The sequence below is a fragment of the Alexandromys fortis genome, unplaced genomic scaffold (genome assembly GCF_014885135.2).
Source record: "Alexandromys fortis isolate MF-2015 unplaced genomic scaffold, M_Fortis_MF-2015_v1.1 scaffold_42, whole genome shotgun sequence".
Lineage (NCBI taxonomy): Eukaryota > Metazoa > Chordata > Mammalia > Rodentia > Cricetidae > Alexandromys > Alexandromys fortis.
This window is the reverse complement of record NW_026067934.1, coordinates 8,119,618-8,140,980: the sequence shown is the minus strand read 5'-3', so window position 1 is coordinate 8,140,980 and position 21,363 is coordinate 8,119,618. Positions and strand designations below refer to the sequence as shown.

Sequence of the window (21,363 nt, the reverse complement as noted above, 5' to 3'; positions counted from 1 at the left end):
AGAATGGGATACGAAGGGGAAAGTAGGAACCCAGATGAACCTGAGCAGTCATCTCTTTCCGTCCTGACGGAGGACCCCATGTCACCAGTTGCCTTACATTCCAAACTCCATGCTTTTCAGACCAAGAGTTAAAATAACCCTTCCTCCTTTGTTTGCCTCTCTCGACTATTTACTAACAACTTAGAGAACAGCTAAGACACTAAGCAGGCATGTGAATCAGGCAGAAGTATACTGATAACTGCTAAGCTGATGGCTCATTTGCAAGTTTAAGTTGCATTCTACCAAGCAGCTAACAAATATCGCTTCCTGATACATGGCTATAATAATCCTTGCCAATCAAGAATAACTTGTAAATAATGTTTGAATAACAATATACATTTATGAATTTATGTACTTTATGTTGATCACTAATAAGATAGAATACACAAAACCCCAAAATATTAAATATATAAACAGTAACCGAAAGAAAAAAGTCCTTTCTAAGAAGCCCCGATTCACTGTCTATGACTGTGAGTCAGAACAACTTCTTGTGAGGCTCGAGGGAGCACAACTGCAAGGCGACTCTGTGGGCTGCAGTAATGCGATCGCGTTTCAGACCAGCCTGCACAGCAAGACCCTGTCTCAAAAACAAAAGGACAATATACCCTATACAGAACTATTTACTAAAGAGGTGCGGAGGTTGAAGGCAATGGAACCAGATAGAAAAATGTCTATCTTCAGCTTTCATTCTGTTACCTATTCCTTAACCTGCATCTTTTCCTCCCCAAAGCTGCTCTTTTATAGGGAAACAAAGAGCCACATATGAGCCACGGCAATGACGAGAGCAAATTCCACATTGCCTTTATTGGCAACCGAGCAGATGTGCGCCTCTCCCCGCCTTGCTCATCAGACTTTGACTCCAAATGAACTGCACGTAGGTTCACTGGACTAGGTGAACTTCCATAAAACACAGAGGCCTCAGTAGTTCATTTGTGTTGGTCATTGTGCTGTCAAAAAGAATCTGCCTTTCTGGAAAAGAAAAGGCGATTATTAAACTCCTCCATGTCACTCAAGTGCTGATGTCCTATATTCTGTAAGCCAAAATCTCTGGTCCAATAAACAGCCAAAAATAGGTCTTGGTTGAAATTTATGTTCACATCACTTATGAAAAAAATAAGTAGATAGGTATATAGAAAATTATAGAATATAAAACAAAGAAATTTGTGGGTTAGAGAAATGGCTCTGCAGGTAAGAAAGTTTACTGATCTTTCTGAGGACTTGCGTTCAGTTCCCAGTACCATCAGACAGCCCACAATCCCTTGTAATCCCACTTCCAGGGGATCTGATACCTTCTTCAAGTCTTCTCAGATACATGCATGCACATGGTATGTGTGTGTATGTACACATATACTCATAAGGCACATACAATAAATCTTTTAAAACTATATATTGTATATACACATACCAATTTTATAGCATTTTGCTTACATACAAATACACGTTAATGCACACTGTTAAGACATCTTATTGAAATAGATTATAAAAGCCAGCCTTTTACAAGTCAGTGTTATGTTGGTATGTTCAAAATAAAACTTTGAAGGCAAATAAGCTTCACTTTCTCAAATTTCTATTTTCTACTATTTGGATGAGGAAAGCCTAGAGTAACGAGTACAGGTATAAGTCCTGGGAACTGATGAGAGTCTTATAAGTGAACAGCTTTTACATGACTCCTCTTAAGTAGGGACAAACCATCAATAGTTGTAAACTGTAACAAAACAAAAACAAGAATCAATTCAAAACCTAACTACAAGAAGTTCTACCCACAGACATCTGGCCCCCAAGGGACCCCAGCCTCTAAAAGATGCATCTATGGGAACTAGAGCTCATAACACACATGGCCAGCCTTCTCTGGATCCCACTTCCTTTGTCCTTTCTTCAGCCTCTGCTTCCCATGAAGCAGTCAAGAATAAACAGGCTTGGAAGTAACTGTTCCAACAATCTCTGGAAAAGATACTAACACTGCCTCTTATTTATTTTGTCACAGAAGTCTGAGGATTTTCTTTGGCCACCCTTTTCAACCTTCTGATAACCAAGGTACATGCTTGCTCCATTGAATCATAGCAACGTTCTGATCTGAAAACCCTCACACAGTGGAAAACAAAATCAGACTGGGAGAAGCACAGCTGGAAGATCATGCTCTTAGCCTCTCACTGACTCTCCTCTCAGGCTCAGTGTTGTCCCACCCCCACCTCATCCCATGAACACTTGAAACAACTGCTTTAAATGTCTTTTAGTGCAGCAAGCAAAAGCTTGTAAAAGGATGCAAAGTAGCTGAAACATTTGACAGACAATGTTAAATACCAGGGAATTCCTATCAACCATTTGACTTTAAAGGGAGCTTTGATGTTGGCTATCTTTCATGTACCTCTTTCATGGCACATTAATAAAGAAAACGGAGCTGAAGTAAATCAAGACCCAAGGTCACTGCCGTCTAGAATTTCAGCACTGAAGGTACCTGATGAAATGCGGATTAACGCTGCATGAGTAGTGAATAAATAAAAGCACCTCGACCCACCAATCAGGCGGCCTTTACAAGTGCTTCTGAACTTTCTTCTGCAACCAGACCTGCGACACCTTTAATCCCCCATGTCCCGGAAACCTCATTATCATAATGTGAACCCAAATGTTCAGGTTCCTTCAATATGGAAGTGCTATGAAGCAGAAAAGGAATGGGAATTAAGTTGGGTGTAACCTTAGAAATGTGCGGATGTGGGGAACTTAAAAGTGGCACTTCACTAATACTTAATACAAAGATTTAGCCACATAAAACACATTAGAATCAAAACCTACCATATCATACCAAAAACCATAAATAAGGTGGATTCAAAAGCTCCTGTTTTCAACTCTGTGTTTCTGCTCCCTGAATCTCTAAGTCCTGCAGCGAAGTGGAAGGGATCTGAGCAAAGGATCTCTACAATCCTGAATAATGCTAACTCAAACTGCAGCGAGAAAGAACTTAGTGACTCGCTGTGACCCAGACAGGAGCAGGAAGAAACAACGTCCATGCTTCTAAATAAACAATGAAACATTTCTTTTTCCAAAGTGACAGGAAACTACAAGGTGTCCAGTGTCATAGGAAAGAATACAACATGAGTAGAACAGGCTGAGAGCTTATCTCAAAGTAGAAATGGTTCCATTATTTACCACTGACCCTCACCGAGATTCACAGAGGAGCTATGAGCAAACAGAGCTAAAGCTATCTGCCCCACTGTTCTGCATGCCTGTTGTTCCCTCTAACGCAGTCCAGCACAGACTACACTGGACTCTATGAAATGGCTGAAAGGCAGGTTTCTCCATGTCTTACAATATGGTGCCCAACACTGCAGAGAATATCATCAAGGGAAAGGTATTCATTTCACTCCCCTATTTACAAACATTAGAGTCTTTAAAACTATTCTTTTATATTCTGCTAACATCTCCAGAATGTTAGGTGAAGGTAGAAAGCAGAAACTAGCACTTACCCGAGATATATTTAAGAAATAACTGACTACAGACATGAAATGAATTATTTGCTATTTCTTAAAACCACAGTAAAATGTCAGTTTACAAAAATGTAAAATTACGGATACAAACTGAAAACTGCACAGAAAAATATAAATTAATTGTTGAAAATGAGCACTAGTTCTTCTCTAACCTAACGGCTATCAGAACAAAACTCCAAAGTTCATCACTTATTACAGTAATGTTGGACACTTTGCTGTTTAAGTGACATCTACATTCTGTTACAGCATGTACATTTGTCTAAATAGAACATCTGTTTCAGTTATACTACACTGTATCTTTGGCAAGAACTTACAATAAAACTAACAAAAACAATCAAGAATCTATATTGGAACTGGCAACAAAAGCAGATTTGTAACCAAAAACCTTAAGATGCAAAGTGACCATCACTGGGCTCTAGGCCAGTTCTAATCTAAGTCAATAAACAAAGATCTACAAGAAGGATAAAATTAAGGGTGGGCTGAAGTAACTCCTGCAGATACTTAAATTGGACTCTACGACACAAAAACACATGGGTTACAAAACTGATAAAGCACATTTTATTTTGATCAAAACCTGTCAAACTGAATTCAAATCTAAGCATTATTTTGAAAAACTCTCCCATTATTATTTATTCCTCATGCCTCCTTTCCCACTCCACCTTGCTGAAGCAGTCTATTTAGTTACGTATGTTTAAAAGCATTCTGGCCTTTCAACAAAAGGAAAATAAATTTATTTTTAAATTGACTGACTAGCACAAATATTCCAACAAGAAGCCTTATTAAGAAGAGTCCAGTATTTATGGCAAGTGTGGGAATGGAGAGAAACTGAGATGTCAAAGGAAACAAAATCCTACATCTTCCCAGGCTGCGACTACAAAAATCAGAATTGATACACCACATCACCTTAATCTGTCGTGGCTTCTAAGGACCATGTTGAGATCCTTAAAACAATTGAGGCCATCACAAGGTCTAAGACTAACTCATGCCAGGCACAGTAGTGTGCCTGTGATCTCAGTATTAGGAAGCTACAGAAAGAGGGTCACAAGTGTGAGCCCAGCCTAAGATACACAGTGACATCATGGGATGTCCTTCCTAATTACAGGGAAAGCTCCCCATGTAAAGCATGGGAGGAAATGGAGTAATTAATGAGAAAGGAGGAAGAGCAACCACATTTCCTCACACAAAACAGTACTGCTTTCTTAGCATCATGGGGTTACACAGCTAAATACAGTTGCACAGCAAATTTGTTAGAAAGTAAATCTCTTTCAACTAAGGCAAAAGGAGAAAGATCAGATGGTTTGTGTTGTTTGAGAGAATTGCCCATACCCAAAAATCAAAGAAACCTTAGAAATCACCTGGTCAAAAAAACAAACAAACAAAAAACAACAACAACAACAAAAAACCCTCTACACCTAACACCTCAAAAGTCATTTATTCAAATAATAGTTCACACAACAAGACTGTATCTAAAACCTAAAGCCTTTCAAATTTTTTAGATATTAATTCTAACCGATCTCTTGTCCACAGATTTGAAAAGCATGCCTCTAAAATTGACTAATAACCAGTCCCTTGTATGAGGCAAAGCACTACGGCCCTCATACCAGGTATTAATCAACATTCCTTGGAGAGTCACATAGCCAGCACCTCTAGTTTGCCCACTGGGTCTAGAAAGACTATCAAAGACTGTGGCTATGATCAGAAGTGTCCAGAGGTTCCAGCCACCACGTCTGACAAGACAGTCACTGTCAGAACAGCCAAAGAACAGCTGTCTTCCTCTGGTTTCCACAACACCTCACAACACACTGTGCTTTCAGAATGGTAGTCAGAAATCCACCCAGAACATCAGGCAATATTTCACTGCACACGACAATGAAATAAAAAAACAACACCTTCCTTATCTTAGAGAGGTCGTCCTACTTTAATTACAGTCCTGTCTCCTTTTGTGATTCTCAGTCCTATCTTCAGTTTGAAAATCATTTATTTCCCAAATCTTTAGGAGAGGTGAACAATTCTGCTTTGGTGAGGCTTATGGCAATCAGAACTATCTACAAGCAGTGGGATCCATTTATTACACTCGTTCCCTTAAGGTAATTATTAAAAAGTCTTTTATGTTATACTTAGCACATAGAAGAAGAAAAGTAAAAGCATTTGGACCGTAAGCTTTAGTCTCTGAGAACAATTTTTGATATTCCCTCTTACGCATCCTTGGCTACTTATATTTTTTTTTCAGCTTTATGTCTCTGTAAAAGTCAAGCTTGGCAGGAAGTCTGCAGTCAGTACATATAAATTGGTTTTCACGTTTAGTTTCTATTTTTTTCTTCCTAGTGGCAAAGCCCTGGAAGCCAATGTAGTCTATTCAGAACATGATGGAATATTTGCATATAAAACAGCATGATTACATATATAAGAGCTAAATCAGATACTAAATGCTAGCAGATGTCAAAAGAAAATGTTTGAATGTAAAAGAAAATTTATTCCAATCTTAGTTTAAGCAGAGAAAATTCAAACTCTTTACAAAAAAAAAATACAGCATTCTTAATACACTGTTTAAAGCAATTACCTGATACATTTTAACGGACATAAGACTTGTTCCTCAAGCCAATCACCCAAACAGTTTTGATTTTCTACAATAACCATTTTATATTCTCTTTTGAATAAAATCCTACTCCCAAAAGTTCATCTCAGTTGGTCTACAAAAGCCTTTTTTTTTTTTTTTGCAATGAAATCACAATAAACCCTGACGTGTCACCAACCAGTATTTAGGAAGTGTTCTGACATGAGGATCTTACTGAGAAAATTCTATTACTAATTTAAATTCCCAGGAACCCTTGGAAAGGGTTGTGGTTTGTGGTGGCACAGGTGCAGGCTAGTTGTCTGGGTCATATACAGTGTGCTTTGTGAACTGCTGGCCTGCTTGCTTTCATAGCGAGGATCCAAATTCTCTTTCTAAAAACACCCCACCCGCACATTACAGAGGGCTGCTCACCAGCTTTCCCTCGTAGCAGTCTTCAAGATTTCTAAGTTTCTAAAGGGATTCTCAGACTTATCTGATTGTGCCACTAAAGATAACGAATACCCTGCATATCACAACCCAGTGTCTAATCCATACATTCAAGCTAAGTAGTCACGAGATAATAATTGGCCTGCTGTGTAAGACACACATTTTCTGTTATTTCAACTAAAATGTTTTCAGCTTTCACCAATGGACTGCAATCTACATTATGAAAAACATGGCTCATATAATATGGCCAAATAAGAACACTGATAAATTCACACACCCCTTCCTTCAGCTTGGGTGACTTTCTTAAGACCATGAAGAGAGCATCTGCTCCACCTGAAACCTGTACTTCTTGCCCCTCTCTATACTCTTCCTTTGCTTTTAACTCTCCATGTATAGTGTATCACTAATTCATGTACCATATGTAAATTCATGCATATTTATATGTAAGTTTTCCCCACTAAAAAAACAAACAAACAAACATCTAGATCAGTGGTTTTCAACCTTCCTAATGATGTATTCCTCATGTGACCCCAACAACAAAATTATTTCATTGCTACTTCATATCTGTAATTTTCTATGCTATGAACCATAATGTATATATATGATATGTGACCCTAAAGGGGACATGACACATAGGTTGAGGATCACTGTTCTGGATGGAAGTTGCTTTGTGCTGTTCACTGATCTCATTCACAGCATACAGAATGGTGCCTTTGAGACCGAGTGCTGAGCCACATGTCCTGACAACATGACAAAAGCACCCACTGTGTGCTTGTTAGGATAAAAGCTACAAACATTTGTCCTAAAAATGACTGTGTCTGGGTGTTAGGGAGAGACACTGTCTTTAGGAAGGTTGAAGAAATGCTGGAGCTTTTGTTGCAGCAATACCTCAAGGGGAAGGGCATTCAATGCATATCATGCTAGAGGTCTTCATGTAGACACTATTGGAGCTTCATCTATGTTCCCTGGACTATGGACACCCTTATAAACATGCTTTGGAGAAGCTGACCACTCCAAGAACAAAGGAAGAAAAATATGGCACGGAGGGTAAGATGAGGAAGAAAGAGAATTATTGCAAGCACAAGCTGATGAGAAGGGGACTCAAAAGAGAAGCAGAGCTGTGCTCAGATGTTGTGGGCCCTCCTTTGAGAGGAGGCAAGAACGGTAAGATAAAATGGGCCTGAATGGAAAAGTACGCATGTTTGCTTTAAAGAAATTCTGTCTAAGGGTAATGAGATGCAAAACGATCCTCTAAAAGTGGTAGAAAGCCTGATCCATAAATGAGTCACAATTGGCCCTATGGAGAAGACATCACAGCTTCCAAGTGGGGGAATCAAACAAGCACAGAGAAAAAGTCTTGAAAATATCTCGTGAAAGACTGGCGATTATGTTTGATCCACCCAGAGGGTCTGAGCTCCAGATTACCACCACCCCCACTTCCTAAACATAAACACATTTTTATTTTCCTATCACTATAACTCTGAGACCTTCGCTTAGAGGGATCAAGCTACTGAGACTGGGGGAGGGGAAGCATCAAAAAAAAAAAAAAAAGTGGTAAGGCCCACCATGACAACCTCCAGTTCCTACATTCGTGTTTTCTGGAGGGAAGCAGGCCTGTTACAGAACTAAACTCATCAACCACAGAGCCCTGGTGACTGTGGTAGAGACACACTTCAGGTGCTGAAAAGGTGCGGTTCTAATGACTGAGAAAGACTGAAAAGGCTCTGATATTTGTCCATTATTCAGCTGGGGATTACCCTGAATGCATTCAAATAGGTTAAATAATGGGTTGGGATCTGAGGGAAAGGCTCCCTTCCCACTCCTATTGAGTCTAGCTGATTAAATTCAAATTCAGATGCAGAATTACCTCCAGCACAAACAAAAATACAAATAAAACAGCTAAAGAAGTCTATTAGAATATGAACGCCAATCTCTGAGTAGTAGATTACAAAACAGTTTCACTTTCCTTTGTATTTTCTAAGTTTAATAATAAAAACTTCTCTTTGAACATAATTATGAAAAAATTAAATTTCCAGGGAACAAAAGCTATGCCATGTACATATTTCCATAGGTAGTTATAACCTGAAGAAACAAGTAATTCTATAAAACGTAAACTAAGATGGGTAAAAGTGTTAATCCTCAAATTTTCTATGATCCGATTTGTTTCTTTGATACCTAAAACTCAAAAAAATTAATCCCAAAGGAAGAAAATCACATGACTGTTCTTTATGAGCAATATGAAAGACTACCCACCTGGGCTAATTGTTACTGACAACTAAAAGTCATAAATAAAATACACTATCTATAAGACATCTATGTGTGGTGATTACTTTGTGCTCTAACAAGGCTTGCCTGAAGATCAGAGGGTGAAGCAAGATCATTAGTTAATCATAGAGGTCTGGAGGTCTATATAGATAGGAGATAGGAAGTGATATGCCTGGGCAGAGAAAGGAATATAAGGCAGGAGGAGACAGGAGCTCGGCCCCTTTCAATTGGTGGAATTCATAGAGGCAGGAACTCTAGTGACTGGCTATTCTGCTTCGTTGATCTTTCAGCTTTCACCCCCTAATATCTGACTCTGGGTTTTTATTAAGACTAACTAGGATCACACTTCCTCTATGAGTCAGCATGAAAGAAAGACTCAAACTAAAGAGATGAAGTGCATGCAGCAAGCTCCATTTCTGAACTTTGTGGCTGAGAGCAGGTGCCGAGCTGAGTGAATTTTATGTTCTAGCTTCACTACTTCACGGAGTTTCACAAACCCCCAGAAACAGCTACAAAATCTGGGTCTACCAAAGGTATTAACTAGAGATTTCACCCCCTAGAAAACTGAGACCCAAAAGGGTTAAGCCCTTGGTAAAATGTAAAATAGAAATTAATTCACTATATCCTGCACCCTGGAGACCACAATGAATGTCACAGACGTCACTGATGAGGATACAGAGCCCTAAGTCAGTTCTCCAGTTGGCTGGTTAAATTCACACCACCTGGGTGGTCAGACAAACAAACAAAACCCCTCAAGCTAATCTCAACTAATAAGTATTGTCTACAGAAGCAAATGCAAATCTTTGAAAACAGGCACAATCAATCCAGGCCTTTCCGTGGATTCCCATAGAAGTGGCCACTAAAAACTGGAATTTGCAGTAGAAACTCATCAGCACAGGAAAGAAGACCACGAAGAACCAGCAGTGACGACAGATGGCACAGACTGACTTATCCTCACACAGATAGGAAACACCACGGTTGCCACGACTAAGGAGACAAAGGCAAGTCTAGGAACATACATGTTCATGAAGAACTAAAACCTGTAAGCAACATCAAACAGGTGTGAGAAAAATAGACCATTAGAAATGAAACACAGAAATAAAATTAAAAATTAAGTATCAATTCTTTGAGCACTAAATGACAGATTAAATGAACATTATTAAAACTATAAAACTTCAGCCTAGGGGTGGTGGCTCACGCCTTTAATACCAACACTCGGGAGGCAGAGAAAAGTGGATCTCTGTGAGTTTGAGGCCAGACTGGTCTATGGAGTGAGTTCCAGGACAGCCAGAGCTACACAAAGATACTTTATCTTGAAAAACAAATTTTTAATAATTGATAGATTGAACTTCTGAAGTTCATCAAAATTAAACTGTTTTGCTATTTCCAAAAGTCTATCAAAAAGAAAAAGAAAAGCCAAAATTAGCATTAATATTATAAAACATACCTAATAATGAACTTAAGCATAAAAATAAATTTTAATACTTTCATTAAGCAACAGAAAAGAAAAATATTTCTAAAAATTTGTTCTTACATTAATTTGGGCAAGTGTGTTAAGTTGGGAGCATAGACCCCAGCCCCTCGCGACCATCCCAGCCCCCAGGGCTGAGAGTTGTATTGGTCTGGACTCCAAATATTCCCACAGAGTATTTAAGTGAATGCCCAAAAGAGGATCACGTGGTCCCTTTTCCTTCCTCCTTGTGGTCACATTTGTGGCCTTCTGGTTCCCCCTGGGGCCACCCGAGAGCACAGGACTCCCATTAAACCTGGATATTTCTTAATTTGGATCGTTTGGATTTGGCTTGATTGGATTTTGTGTGGGTAGAGAGCTCGAGTTAGGAAAAATTTCTAACAATGTGTTATGTGTGTATGTGTATATATGTACATTTGTACCTCAATGCACACGTGGAAGTCAGAAGACAAACTGCAGGACTTGCATCTTTCTTTCTACTCTGTGGGGCCTGAAGATCAAACTCATTGCCAGGGTGGGCAGCAAGTACCTTTACCCACAGAGCCGTCTCACCACACCCAGCACCCACACCAAGCTTCTCACAACTACCTGTAACTACACTCCAGAGGACCCGATGCCTTCCTCTGGCCTCTATGGGTACCATCACACATATGACACATAAACACAGAGATACACGTAAATTAATGTTTTTAAAGAAAGTAAATCTTTAAAACTTAAGTAAGATTTAATAATTCAAACAAAATTCAAAACACCAGTTGTTTGGTTGAGGGGCTTCACCTCAGCTCCTGTCATAAACTCCCTCCCCTGGGAATTGCGTCAGTTCAAATTCCACCTCTGAGAAAGGCTGCCCAATGGTGACCCCTCCCTAGGGAAGGTCAAGACCACTGGCTATTTAAACTGCCCCCTCAGGGAATGAACTCGTGGTCTCTGGATTTCACTTGGTCTCCCCTTCTCTTTTTCCCCTGTTTTCCTGGGGCCACCTAGGAATAAGGTCATCTGTTAAACATGGGTGTCATTTAATTCGGTCTGATTCAGTCTCATTGGGATTATTTGTGTCTGCGGAGAGGTTTGTCTTAAGAAAATACTTTAACTCCAGTTACATGGGCTAGATGGATAGGATAAGCAGAGGCAATAAAAAAAAGTGTGTGAAAAAGCCTCAAATCTGGGAGCAATGGCACAATGAGATAAATTTCATAATTAAAAAAAAAAGCTTTAAGGTGTGGCCGTGCTAATTTCCAACAAAACGGACTTCAAACTAAAATCAATCAGAAGAGATCGAGAAGGACACTTTATACTCATAACAGGAACAATTCATCAGGATGACATCTCAATTCTGAATATCTATGCCCCTAATATAAAAGCACCCACTTATATAAAAGAAATATTACTAGAACTCAAGGCAGACATCAAACCACACACACTAATAGTAGGAGACTTCAACACACCTCTCTCTCCAATGGACAGGTCAATCAGACAGAAACCTAATAGAGAATTAAGAGAATTACTGGAGGTAATGAAACAAATGGACTTAACAGACATCTATAGAACACTCCACCCAAATAGGAAAGAATATACCTTCTTCTCTGCAGCTCATGGAACCTTCTCAAAAATTGACCATATACTCGGAAACAAAGGAAGCCTCCACAGATACAAAAGAATATCAGTGTCCACCTGTGTCTTATCAGATCACCACGGATTAAAGTTAGAAGGCAACAACAATGCTGCCCCCAGAAAGCCGACAAACTCATGGAAACTGAACAATCAACTACTGAACCACACCTGGGTGAAGGAAGAAATTAAGAAGGAAATTAAAGTCTTCCTTGAATTTAATGAAAATAAAGAGACAACATACTCAAACCTATGGGACACGATGAAAGCAGTGCTAAGAGGAAAGTTCATAGCACTAAGTGCCCACTTAAAGAAAACGGAGAAAGCATACATTGGGGACTTAACAGCACACCTGAAAGCTTTAGAAAAAAAAGAAGCAGATGTGCCCAGAAGGAGTAGAAGACTGGAAATAATCAAACTGAGGGCAGAAATCAACAAAATAGAAACACAGAAAACAGTCCAAAGAATCAATGAAACAAAAAGTTGGTTCTTGGAGAAAATCAACAAGATAGACAAACCCCTATCCAAACTAATTAAACAACAGAGGGAGAACACGCAAATAAATAAGATCAGAAATGAAAAGGGGGACATAACCACAGACACAGAGGAAATTCAGAGAATCATTAGATCTTACTACAGGAGCCTGTATGCCACAAAACTGGAAAATACAAAAGAAATGGACATCTTTTTAGATAAGTACCATATACCAAAGCTAAACCAAGACCAGGTGAAAGATCTAAATAGACCTGTTAGTCGCGAAGAACTTGAAGCAGTTATCAAAAATCTGCCCTCTAAAAAAAGCCCAGGACCAGATGGTTTCAATGCAGAATTCTACCAGAACTTCCAAGAAGAGCTAATACCTATTCTCCTTAATGTATTTCACAGTATAGAAACAGAAAAGTCATTGCCAAATTCCTTTTATGAAGCTACAGTTACCCTGATACCAAAACCACACAAAGACCCAACCAAGAAAGAGAACTACAGGCCTATCTCACTCATGAATATCGACGCAAAAATTCTTAATAAAATACTGGCAAACCGAATTCAAGAACACATTAGAAAAATTATCCATTATGATCAAGTAGGCTTCATCCCAGAGATGCAGGGCTGGTTCAACATACGCAAATCTATCAATGTAATCCACCATATAAATAAAATGAAAGAAAAAAACCATATGATCATTTCATTAGATGCTGAAAAAGCATTCGACAAAATCCAACACCCCTTTATGATAAAGGTATTGGAGAGACTAGGGATACAAGGGTCATACCTAAATATAATAAAAGCTATTTACAGCAAACCGACAGCTAACATTAAATTAAACGGAGAAAAACTCAAAGCCATCCCACTAAAATCAGGAACAAGACAAGGATGTCCACTCTCTCCATACCTCTTCAATATAGTGCTTGAAGTTCTAGCAATAGCAATAAGACAACATAAGGGGATCAAAGGGATTCGTATTGGAAAGGAAGAAGTTAAGCTTTCGTTATTTGCAGATGATATGATAGTATACATAAGCGACCCCAAAAACTCTACCAAAGAACTCCTACAGCTGATAAACACCTTCAGTAATGTGGCAGGATACAAGATCAACTCGAAAAAATCAGTTGCCTTCCTATACAGTAAGGATAAGGAAACAGAGAGGGAAATCAGAGAAGCATCACCTTTCATGATAGCCACAAAGAGCATAAAATATCTTGGGGTAACCCTGACCAAGGAAGTGAAAGATCTATATGACAAGAACTTTAAGACTTTGAAGAACGAAATAGAAGAAGACACCAGAAAATGGAAGGATCTCCCTTGCTCTTGGATTGGGAGGATCAACATAGTAAAAATGGCAATTCTTCCAAAAGCAATATATAGATTCAATGCAATCCCCATCAAAATCCCATCAAAATTCTTCACAGATCTGGAGAAGACAATAATCAACTTTATATGGAAAAATAAAAAACCCAGGATAGCCAAAACAATCTTATACAATAAAGGAACGTCTGGAGGCATTACCATCCCTGACTTCAAACTCTATTACAGAGCTACAGTATTAAAAACAGCTTGGTATTGGCATAAAAACAGAGAAGTCGACCAATGGAACCGTATAGAAGACCCTGACTTTAATCCACAAACCTATGAGCACCTGATTTTCGATAAAGGAGCTAAAACTATACAATGGAAAAAAGAGAGCATCTTCAACAAATTGTGCTGGCAAAACTGGATTTCAATCTGTACAAAAATGAAAATAGATCCATGTCTGTCACCATGCACAAAACTCAAGTCCAAGTGGATTAAAGACCTCAATATCAGTCTGAACACACTGAACCTGATAGGAGAGAAAGTGGGAACTACACTACAACAAGTGGGCACAGGAGACCGCTTCCTACGTATAACATCAGCAGCACAGACAGTAAGGGCCTCATTGAATAAATGGGACCTCATGAGACTGAGAAGCTTCTGTAAAGCAAAGGACACTGTCGCTAAGACAGAAAGGCAACCCACTGACTGGGAGAAGATCTTCACCAACCCCGCAACTGACAAAGGTCTGATCTCCAAAATATATAAAGAACTTAAGAAACTAGACTGTAAAAGGCTAATCAACCCAATTATAAAATGGGGCACTGAGCTGAACAGAGATCTCTCAACAGAAGAAGTTCAAATGGCCAAAAGACACCTAAGGTCATGCTCAACTTCCTTAGCGATCAGGGAAATGCAAATCAAGACAACTTTAAGATACCATCTTACACCTGTCAGAATGGCTAAAATCAAAAACACCAATGATAGCCTATGCTGGAGAGGTTGTGGAGAAAGGGGTACACTTATCCATTGCTGGTGGGAATGCAAACTTGTACAACCACTCTGGAAAGCAGTGTGGCGGTTTCTCAGAAAATTTGGGATCAACCTACCCATGGACCCAGCAATACCACTCTTGGGAATATACCCAAGAGAGGCCTTATCATGCAACAAAAATATATGCTCTACTATGTTCATAGCAGCATTGTTTGTAATAGCCAGAACCTGGAAACAACCTAGATGCCCCTCAATTGAAGAATGGATGAAGAAAGTATGGAATATATACATATTAGAGTACTACTCAGCAGTAAAAAACAAGGACTTCTTGAAGTTTGCAGGCAAATGGATGGAAATAGAAAACACTATCCTGAGTGAGGTAAGCCAGACCCAAAAAGAGGAACATGGGATGTTCTCACTCATATTTGGTTTCTAGCCATAAATAAAGGACATTGAGCCTACAATTCGGGTTCTTAGAGAAGCTAAAGAAGAAGGAGAACCCAAAGAAAAACATATAGGCATCCTCCTGAATATTAACCTTCATCAGGCGATGAAAGGAGACAGAGACAGAGACCCACATTGGAGCACCGGACTGAAATCTCAAGGTCCAAATCAGGAGCAGAAGGAGAGCGAACATGAGCAAGGAACTCAGGACCGCGAGGGGTGCACCCACACACTGAGACAATGGAGATGCTCTATCGGGAACTCACCAAGGCCAGCTGACCTGGGTCTGAAAAAGCCTGGGTTAAAACCGGTCTCACTGAACATAGCGGACAATGAGGACTACTGAGACATCAAGAACAGTGGCAATGGGTCTTTGATCCTACTGCATGTAGTGGCTTTGTGGGAGCCTAGGCAGTTTGGATGCTCACCTTAGGAGACCTGGATGGAGGAGGGTTTTCCTCGGACTTCCCACGGGACGGAGAGCCCTGATTGCTCTTTGGGCTGAAGAGGGAGGGGGAACGGATTGGGGGATGGGGAGGGAAAGGGGAGGCGGAGGGGGGGAAGAGACTGAAATATTTAATAAATAAATAAATAAAGAAAAAAAAAGAAAAAAAAAATAAAAAAAAGCTTTATTTTCTTCCAATTAGATCTAATACTTTAAGTGCCCTATGGTGTAATGTTTTTAAACAGCAGAGCCCTAAATGGCCAGCATTTTAGCAAGAGGGAGAACTGCTGTACAGAGACCTAGCACACTGGCTCTGCCATCCCAGCATTCCACAGTCAGGAACAATGGCGAGGCGCTTCCTCAAGGCTTCGCTCCAGTGCTAGAATGTACTCAGTATAAACTGCAAATGTATGAAAGTATCTTAAGGATGAATTCATTTTTAAAATCTGTATTCCCATTACTAGAATGTATTCCAAAGACTAGAGCATAAAATACTTGATTTAGCTTCATTTAAAATTATTATAATTAAAAAATCTCAGCTGTCAAGCAAGGAATGACTAAAACTGGGTATAGTCACACAGAAGTGCACCTGTAGTGATGTGTAGATGTTGTGGGGCACAGTGGCTGGCATGGAAGGATGACAACATGAAACAAACAGTGGGGATCCCTTTCCACAACATATTATAAACCACAAAATATTAGAAATATAATCTAAGGCATAAATTTCATTTTAGGCAATGGATTGAAAATCCTACCACATAGCCACATTTTCTAGCTAGTCTGTAGTAACATGTATTTTTAATTTCTTTATTTTAAAAGGGTTGACTTTTTCATCTTCAAGTCTTTTATTTACTCCCCAAGTGACTTAACCTTTTAAGGCTCATCCAATTCCCTATAAAGATTTCTGAGAGGAACATCAACTTACCTCAAGCAAAAAAATAATGATTCCTTAAATTACGTTTTTCTACTGCTAACAGTTTTAACCCACTGGGAGGAAAGGGGAGTGAGCTTCAGTGAGTGTTTCCCAGGTGTCCACCACCAAGGCTTCCTTCCTAGTAGGCTCTGGCCACTTCTGCCCCTCACTTCCAAACCACACTCCCAGGCCTCACCACAGCACCTCTCTCTTTGCAGCCTTTCATCACACACTGTACTTTCTCAATCCATTCCAATTCTTGCTAATAAAAGTGTTCGTTCGAAAGCAAAACTATTTCTTCTTTTTAAGATTTGCCTGCTAACATCCACGTGAACAGTAAAGTTTTCAGTACAGAAACATAAACACCAAGTCAAATAACGGCACAAACTGTTCTGCATTTCTAGACACCAGGCTGGGAGTGACCTCATGTGTCTATGATGCTCCAAAATATACACAATGCTGTGATTTAAAGCAATCTTTAGCCTAAAGCTTGCCAACTGGAGATTAAAATGCAAGACAGCAGATATTAAACATTTGCTCCAGTTATTTCATGATTCAATTATACAACTCTACCCATATCATAATTTTATTCCCCAAAACAATATCTATCTTTGAAAAATATTAAGGCTATAAAACCCCAAATGCTCAAAAATCACTTACAGCTATTCCGGAGATATTTACATCAAATTAAGGTGAACAGATGAGAATGAAATTGGCTGTAATAAACATCATCAGCTACATCCAGGGGATTCACTTAGCTTCTCAAAAGTCGTGGTCCCCTTTGCAGTTTTTAGAATAGGGAAGACACATGCAGGATGCCCAAGCTAACTTAACAGTGGCAGAGGGAGAAGAATCGAGGTGACTTTTCAATTTGCTTCTTTCCTGAACTACATCCCCATGGCACATTGGTTTTCCCTGACCGTCTTCCATTCCTGTTTGCTTACCCTGAGTTTACTTCCTGGCTTATTTTGACTGCACTCTCGACACACGAGTTACTAGCCCCTCCATTCAGCCTTTCTTAAGCGAATCCTAGAATTCTTTCTGTAGGTTTGCTTTATTTGCTCTGCTGATCCTGCCTGTACCCCGTTCAGTTGTTGTGCTATTGGGCTTCTCACTAAGCAGAATTAGATGGCCCCTAAAGCATGTCTACTCCAGTGCCCACTACTATACTTCTCTCTCCTACAACTGAACCCTTAGAACTTACTATCTACTGCAAGGGTAGACTTAGTTATGTGAAACCCAGAGAGAAAGAAGAAAACCATTGAAAAATGAAAATAGAATTACTCTGAAATGCTGGGTCAAGCCTAGGAAGCCGGAGCATAATTCACAGCAACTCCCCAGGCAACTGTCTGCCTATTGAGATGGGAACTCTTCAGGAAGAGAGAATGGAATGGCACATCAGAAACACTTGCAAGTTATCGTGGCTCTCAGTTCCGGGGGCCAGTGGTTCATAGGCTTGCTATTCTGGCAGAAGAAGGGTAAGCTATCCAGTCAGTGGTTGCTAATCTGGTGCTCCACCATACTTAGCTAACACTTAACTAGAGTCCTCAAATCAAGTAGAGTCTGGGACTCCATGGAGTAAGCTGACCTCTGATAGGCGGCTGCTGTGAGAGCTCCCAGGGCCCTGCCCTGCTCCATTAATTCCTGCAATATTCCTATTAACAGCAAGAGACAGTTGGGAGGCAACAAAACACATGTTTTCAAAAAGGGAAGAAAAGGCATCACAAAAGGCGCCTGAGAAGATCCTAGGCCCTCCAAGAAGGCGAGTCTCCCTTCTGTCCTCACCAGTAAACGACATCCAGCGGTGCAAAGAAATTTCTCGTTATCAGGTCGGCAAAGTACGCTTCGGTCTCCCGGCAGGCAGTTCCATTTCCAATCACCACTGTGCTGCAGCTTCAAGGAAGAAACAGAATGAGAACCTGAGTGAGGTCAGGCATACTCTGAAGTCAACCAAGGAAAGCACATGGAATGCAGTGTTAGACACAACTCTAACTCTCAAACGACCATGAGACCTCTACACTGCTCTAGACTAAAACATTGCATTTGGGAAGGGGAGCGGGCAAAGAGAAACAGTTTACTGTCATCTTAAGAAAAGACAGGTGTTATTCTCGTATACATCAAGCCAAAATAAACATAAGTAAACTCATGCTCATTCCAAATCATAATAAAGTCATACAACTAAATCATACAATGCTAATTTCTGAAGTTCCTAACTAATACAATATCCCTTCTTCAGGAGAGAAAGGGAGGGAAGAAGGTGTAGAAGGATTTCCCAGGTACCCACATCACCACCCCTACTTGAGAGAGGGCAGAGAGAAGGAAAGTAGTTCTCTATTGTCTCCATGTATGAGCTCTTGAACAATGGGCCCAGCATTGTGCACGAGGTTATTTCTTTCTCCCCAGTTATTTCTCTTAATTCCACACTCCAGATTAGGAGTTTCAAAGGTACCTAAGATGGTTGAGCTATTTTCTTACTTGAAATCCAGCAAAAGCCTCTTGATCTTCTCTGCCTCTCGGAAGCCTTGTCCACAGTGCAAATAAACCACATCAGTATGAAGAATCTGACCTTAAAAGGAGGGTGGGAGGGTTGTAAAAAGACATCTGCAAACTCGAACTCACTACTGTTTCTATTAAGCAAGTCCCAGCTGAAAACCGAACTGGCCTATCTTTTAAAAGGAGGGTCGGTGAGATGTCTCACAAGGGAAGTATGCTTGCCACCAAGCCTGACACCCTCAGTTGGATCCTGGAATCCACACAGTGGAAGAAGAGAAATGATTACCTCAAGCTGACCTCTGACCTCCATGAACAAGTGTACATACACACACCTACACAAATTAAAACGTAAAAAAGATCACTACAATGCAGTCTGAATCTTTCATAGTCACTAGAATAGGCTCTCCTTACGGATTCAGAAAAAGCTGTTCCTTTCAAAGTAAAATAACTCCACTTTTACACACAAAACCATTAGTAGTTGAATACTGTGTTAGGAAACCTAGAGGAGAGATGGTTTTCAGTAACACCCAACACACCACAGCTAAAGCCCACACTTGCTGGACAGCTGCTACAGATCAGCTCAGTCACACTAGTCTTCCTTCTCAGTTGTCGATATGTAAACCTATTTATTCGGTCTATTTCTTTGAGGCATATAGTTAAGAACTTTGGGATTTTTCTAGCTTGCATTATACACCAAGTATTTTATTTTAAAATAAAATTTTTAGTTGAGATAAAGTTTCAGGGTGATCACTAACACCATGGGGATAATCATGGGGCTAATAAAAAAAAAAATCATGGGGCTAATAACACAGTATAATCCCTGAGAAAGTAGAGGGTAAGAAATGAGTGATACAGTATTTAAAAAGTGAGAGAGAAAAGATACAGATGTAAAAGGCACACAAAATAAATAATTAAAAAAAAATATCTGATACAATCCAACAACAAGCAGGCTGAACTAGGGAGACTGCCTCAAGCTCCAAGCCAGCTACCCTCACCAAAAATAGTTAATGGGGAAAAAAATGGGGAAGAAGGAAGTATAACAGAAAAGATCAATGAAATTTAAAATAAAATATTTATAAGAAAAAAATGCTTCCAACAGTATCACTAAGGAAAAGGAAGATACAAATATATTACAAATAAAGAAGCTACATAACCAGGGCTGCAACAGTTTAAAAAGAAATAAGACTCAGCAAGAACTTTATCAACACACACTGAGAAAACACTGTGTTTCAAATTCTAATTCTAAGAACAACTAACCACAATACTGAAAATTCACCTACCAATAGGTCCAGAAGAAGGTAGCATGGACAAGTTGAAGTTATCTTTTTAAAAAAAGTGTAATCTGACATTCTCAAAACAAAACAAAATGCCTAGCTGGGCCCAGAATTTCAGTACTCGGAAAGTTAAAACAGGAAGAGTTCATCTGGGACTACGTAATGAGTTTAAGGCTAGCCTGAGCTACAGAGTGAAGTCTTGTTTCAAAAATAAAGTAAGGAAAACATCTAAATACTATAATTTATCGCAGTGGTACACTACTGGACAAGCACCTCAGTGGGTACAGGAACAACACTGAGATTATCAACCCGTCCCATATGTGTGGAAAATTAATAGCATAAATGACAACTAGGAAAGCAAAAAGCAAAAGCCCATGGCTGTACTTTTAACAGGTAACAAACAATCCCCACAAAACCAAAAAAAGCAGGTCAGAATGACCAGCACAGCTAAAAGACCTCTACGAGAGGGATCTGAGGGAAAGCAGAAGAGAACAACAGAGAGTATAGTGGCCCAAGGGAGGCGATACCATCCTGGAGAGCACAAGAGTCAGAGAAGGAGCCCACTGGTACAGACCCACTAACATCCTGGATTCCAGAAGCTAAGAGAAGAGGAAGTACCAGAGTGGAAAAATGAAACAAAACAAACAAACAGCTGGAACCTGATCTAAACCAAGTACGTCAAACACAGAATGCAAAGGATGTTGGTTAAAGAAGAGCAAGTAACCAAGAAACCTGTTCCAGAAACCATCAGGTCCAGTCTCCGCCCTGGGCGACAGCTGGCTTTTCTAAGGGACTTGGGCAAACAGAAAAGAAAGTTAGTTTGCTGTGATGGAGGAGGGTCATCTGTCTATGTGTTACTCTTATTGGTTAATTAATAAAGAAAACTGCTTGTCCTGATAGGTCAGAACATAGGTAGGCAGAGTAGACGGAACAGAATGCTGAGAGAAAGAAGCAGATTCAGGCAGACACCATAGCTCTCCTCTCCGAGATGGATGCAGGCTAGAATCCTCCTGGTAAGCCACCACATCGTGGTACTACACACATTAATAGAAATGGGTTAATCAAGATGTAAAAGTTAGCCAGTAAGAGGCTAGAGCTAATGGGCCAAGCAGTGTTTAAAAGAATACAGTTTCCGTATAATTATTTC

The 21,363-nt window shown here is 39.8% G+C and overlaps 1 protein-coding gene across 1 annotated transcript in view; it reads right to left on the bottom strand.

Moving 5' to 3' along the window:
* Srbd1 (S1 RNA binding domain 1) overlaps nt 1-21,363 on the bottom strand; it is a 187,476-nt gene that overhangs the window by 116,665 nt on the left and 49,448 nt on the right. Inside the window, exons 13-14 of the mRNA XM_050146070.1 lie at nt 18,925-19,015; nt 18,235-18,342 (exon numbers count right to left, since the gene is read on the bottom strand). Coding sequence (XP_050002027.1) covers nt 18,235-18,342; nt 18,925-19,015 — 199 coding nt within the window. The remainder of the gene's footprint in view (nt 1-18,234; nt 18,343-18,924; nt 19,016-21,363) is intronic.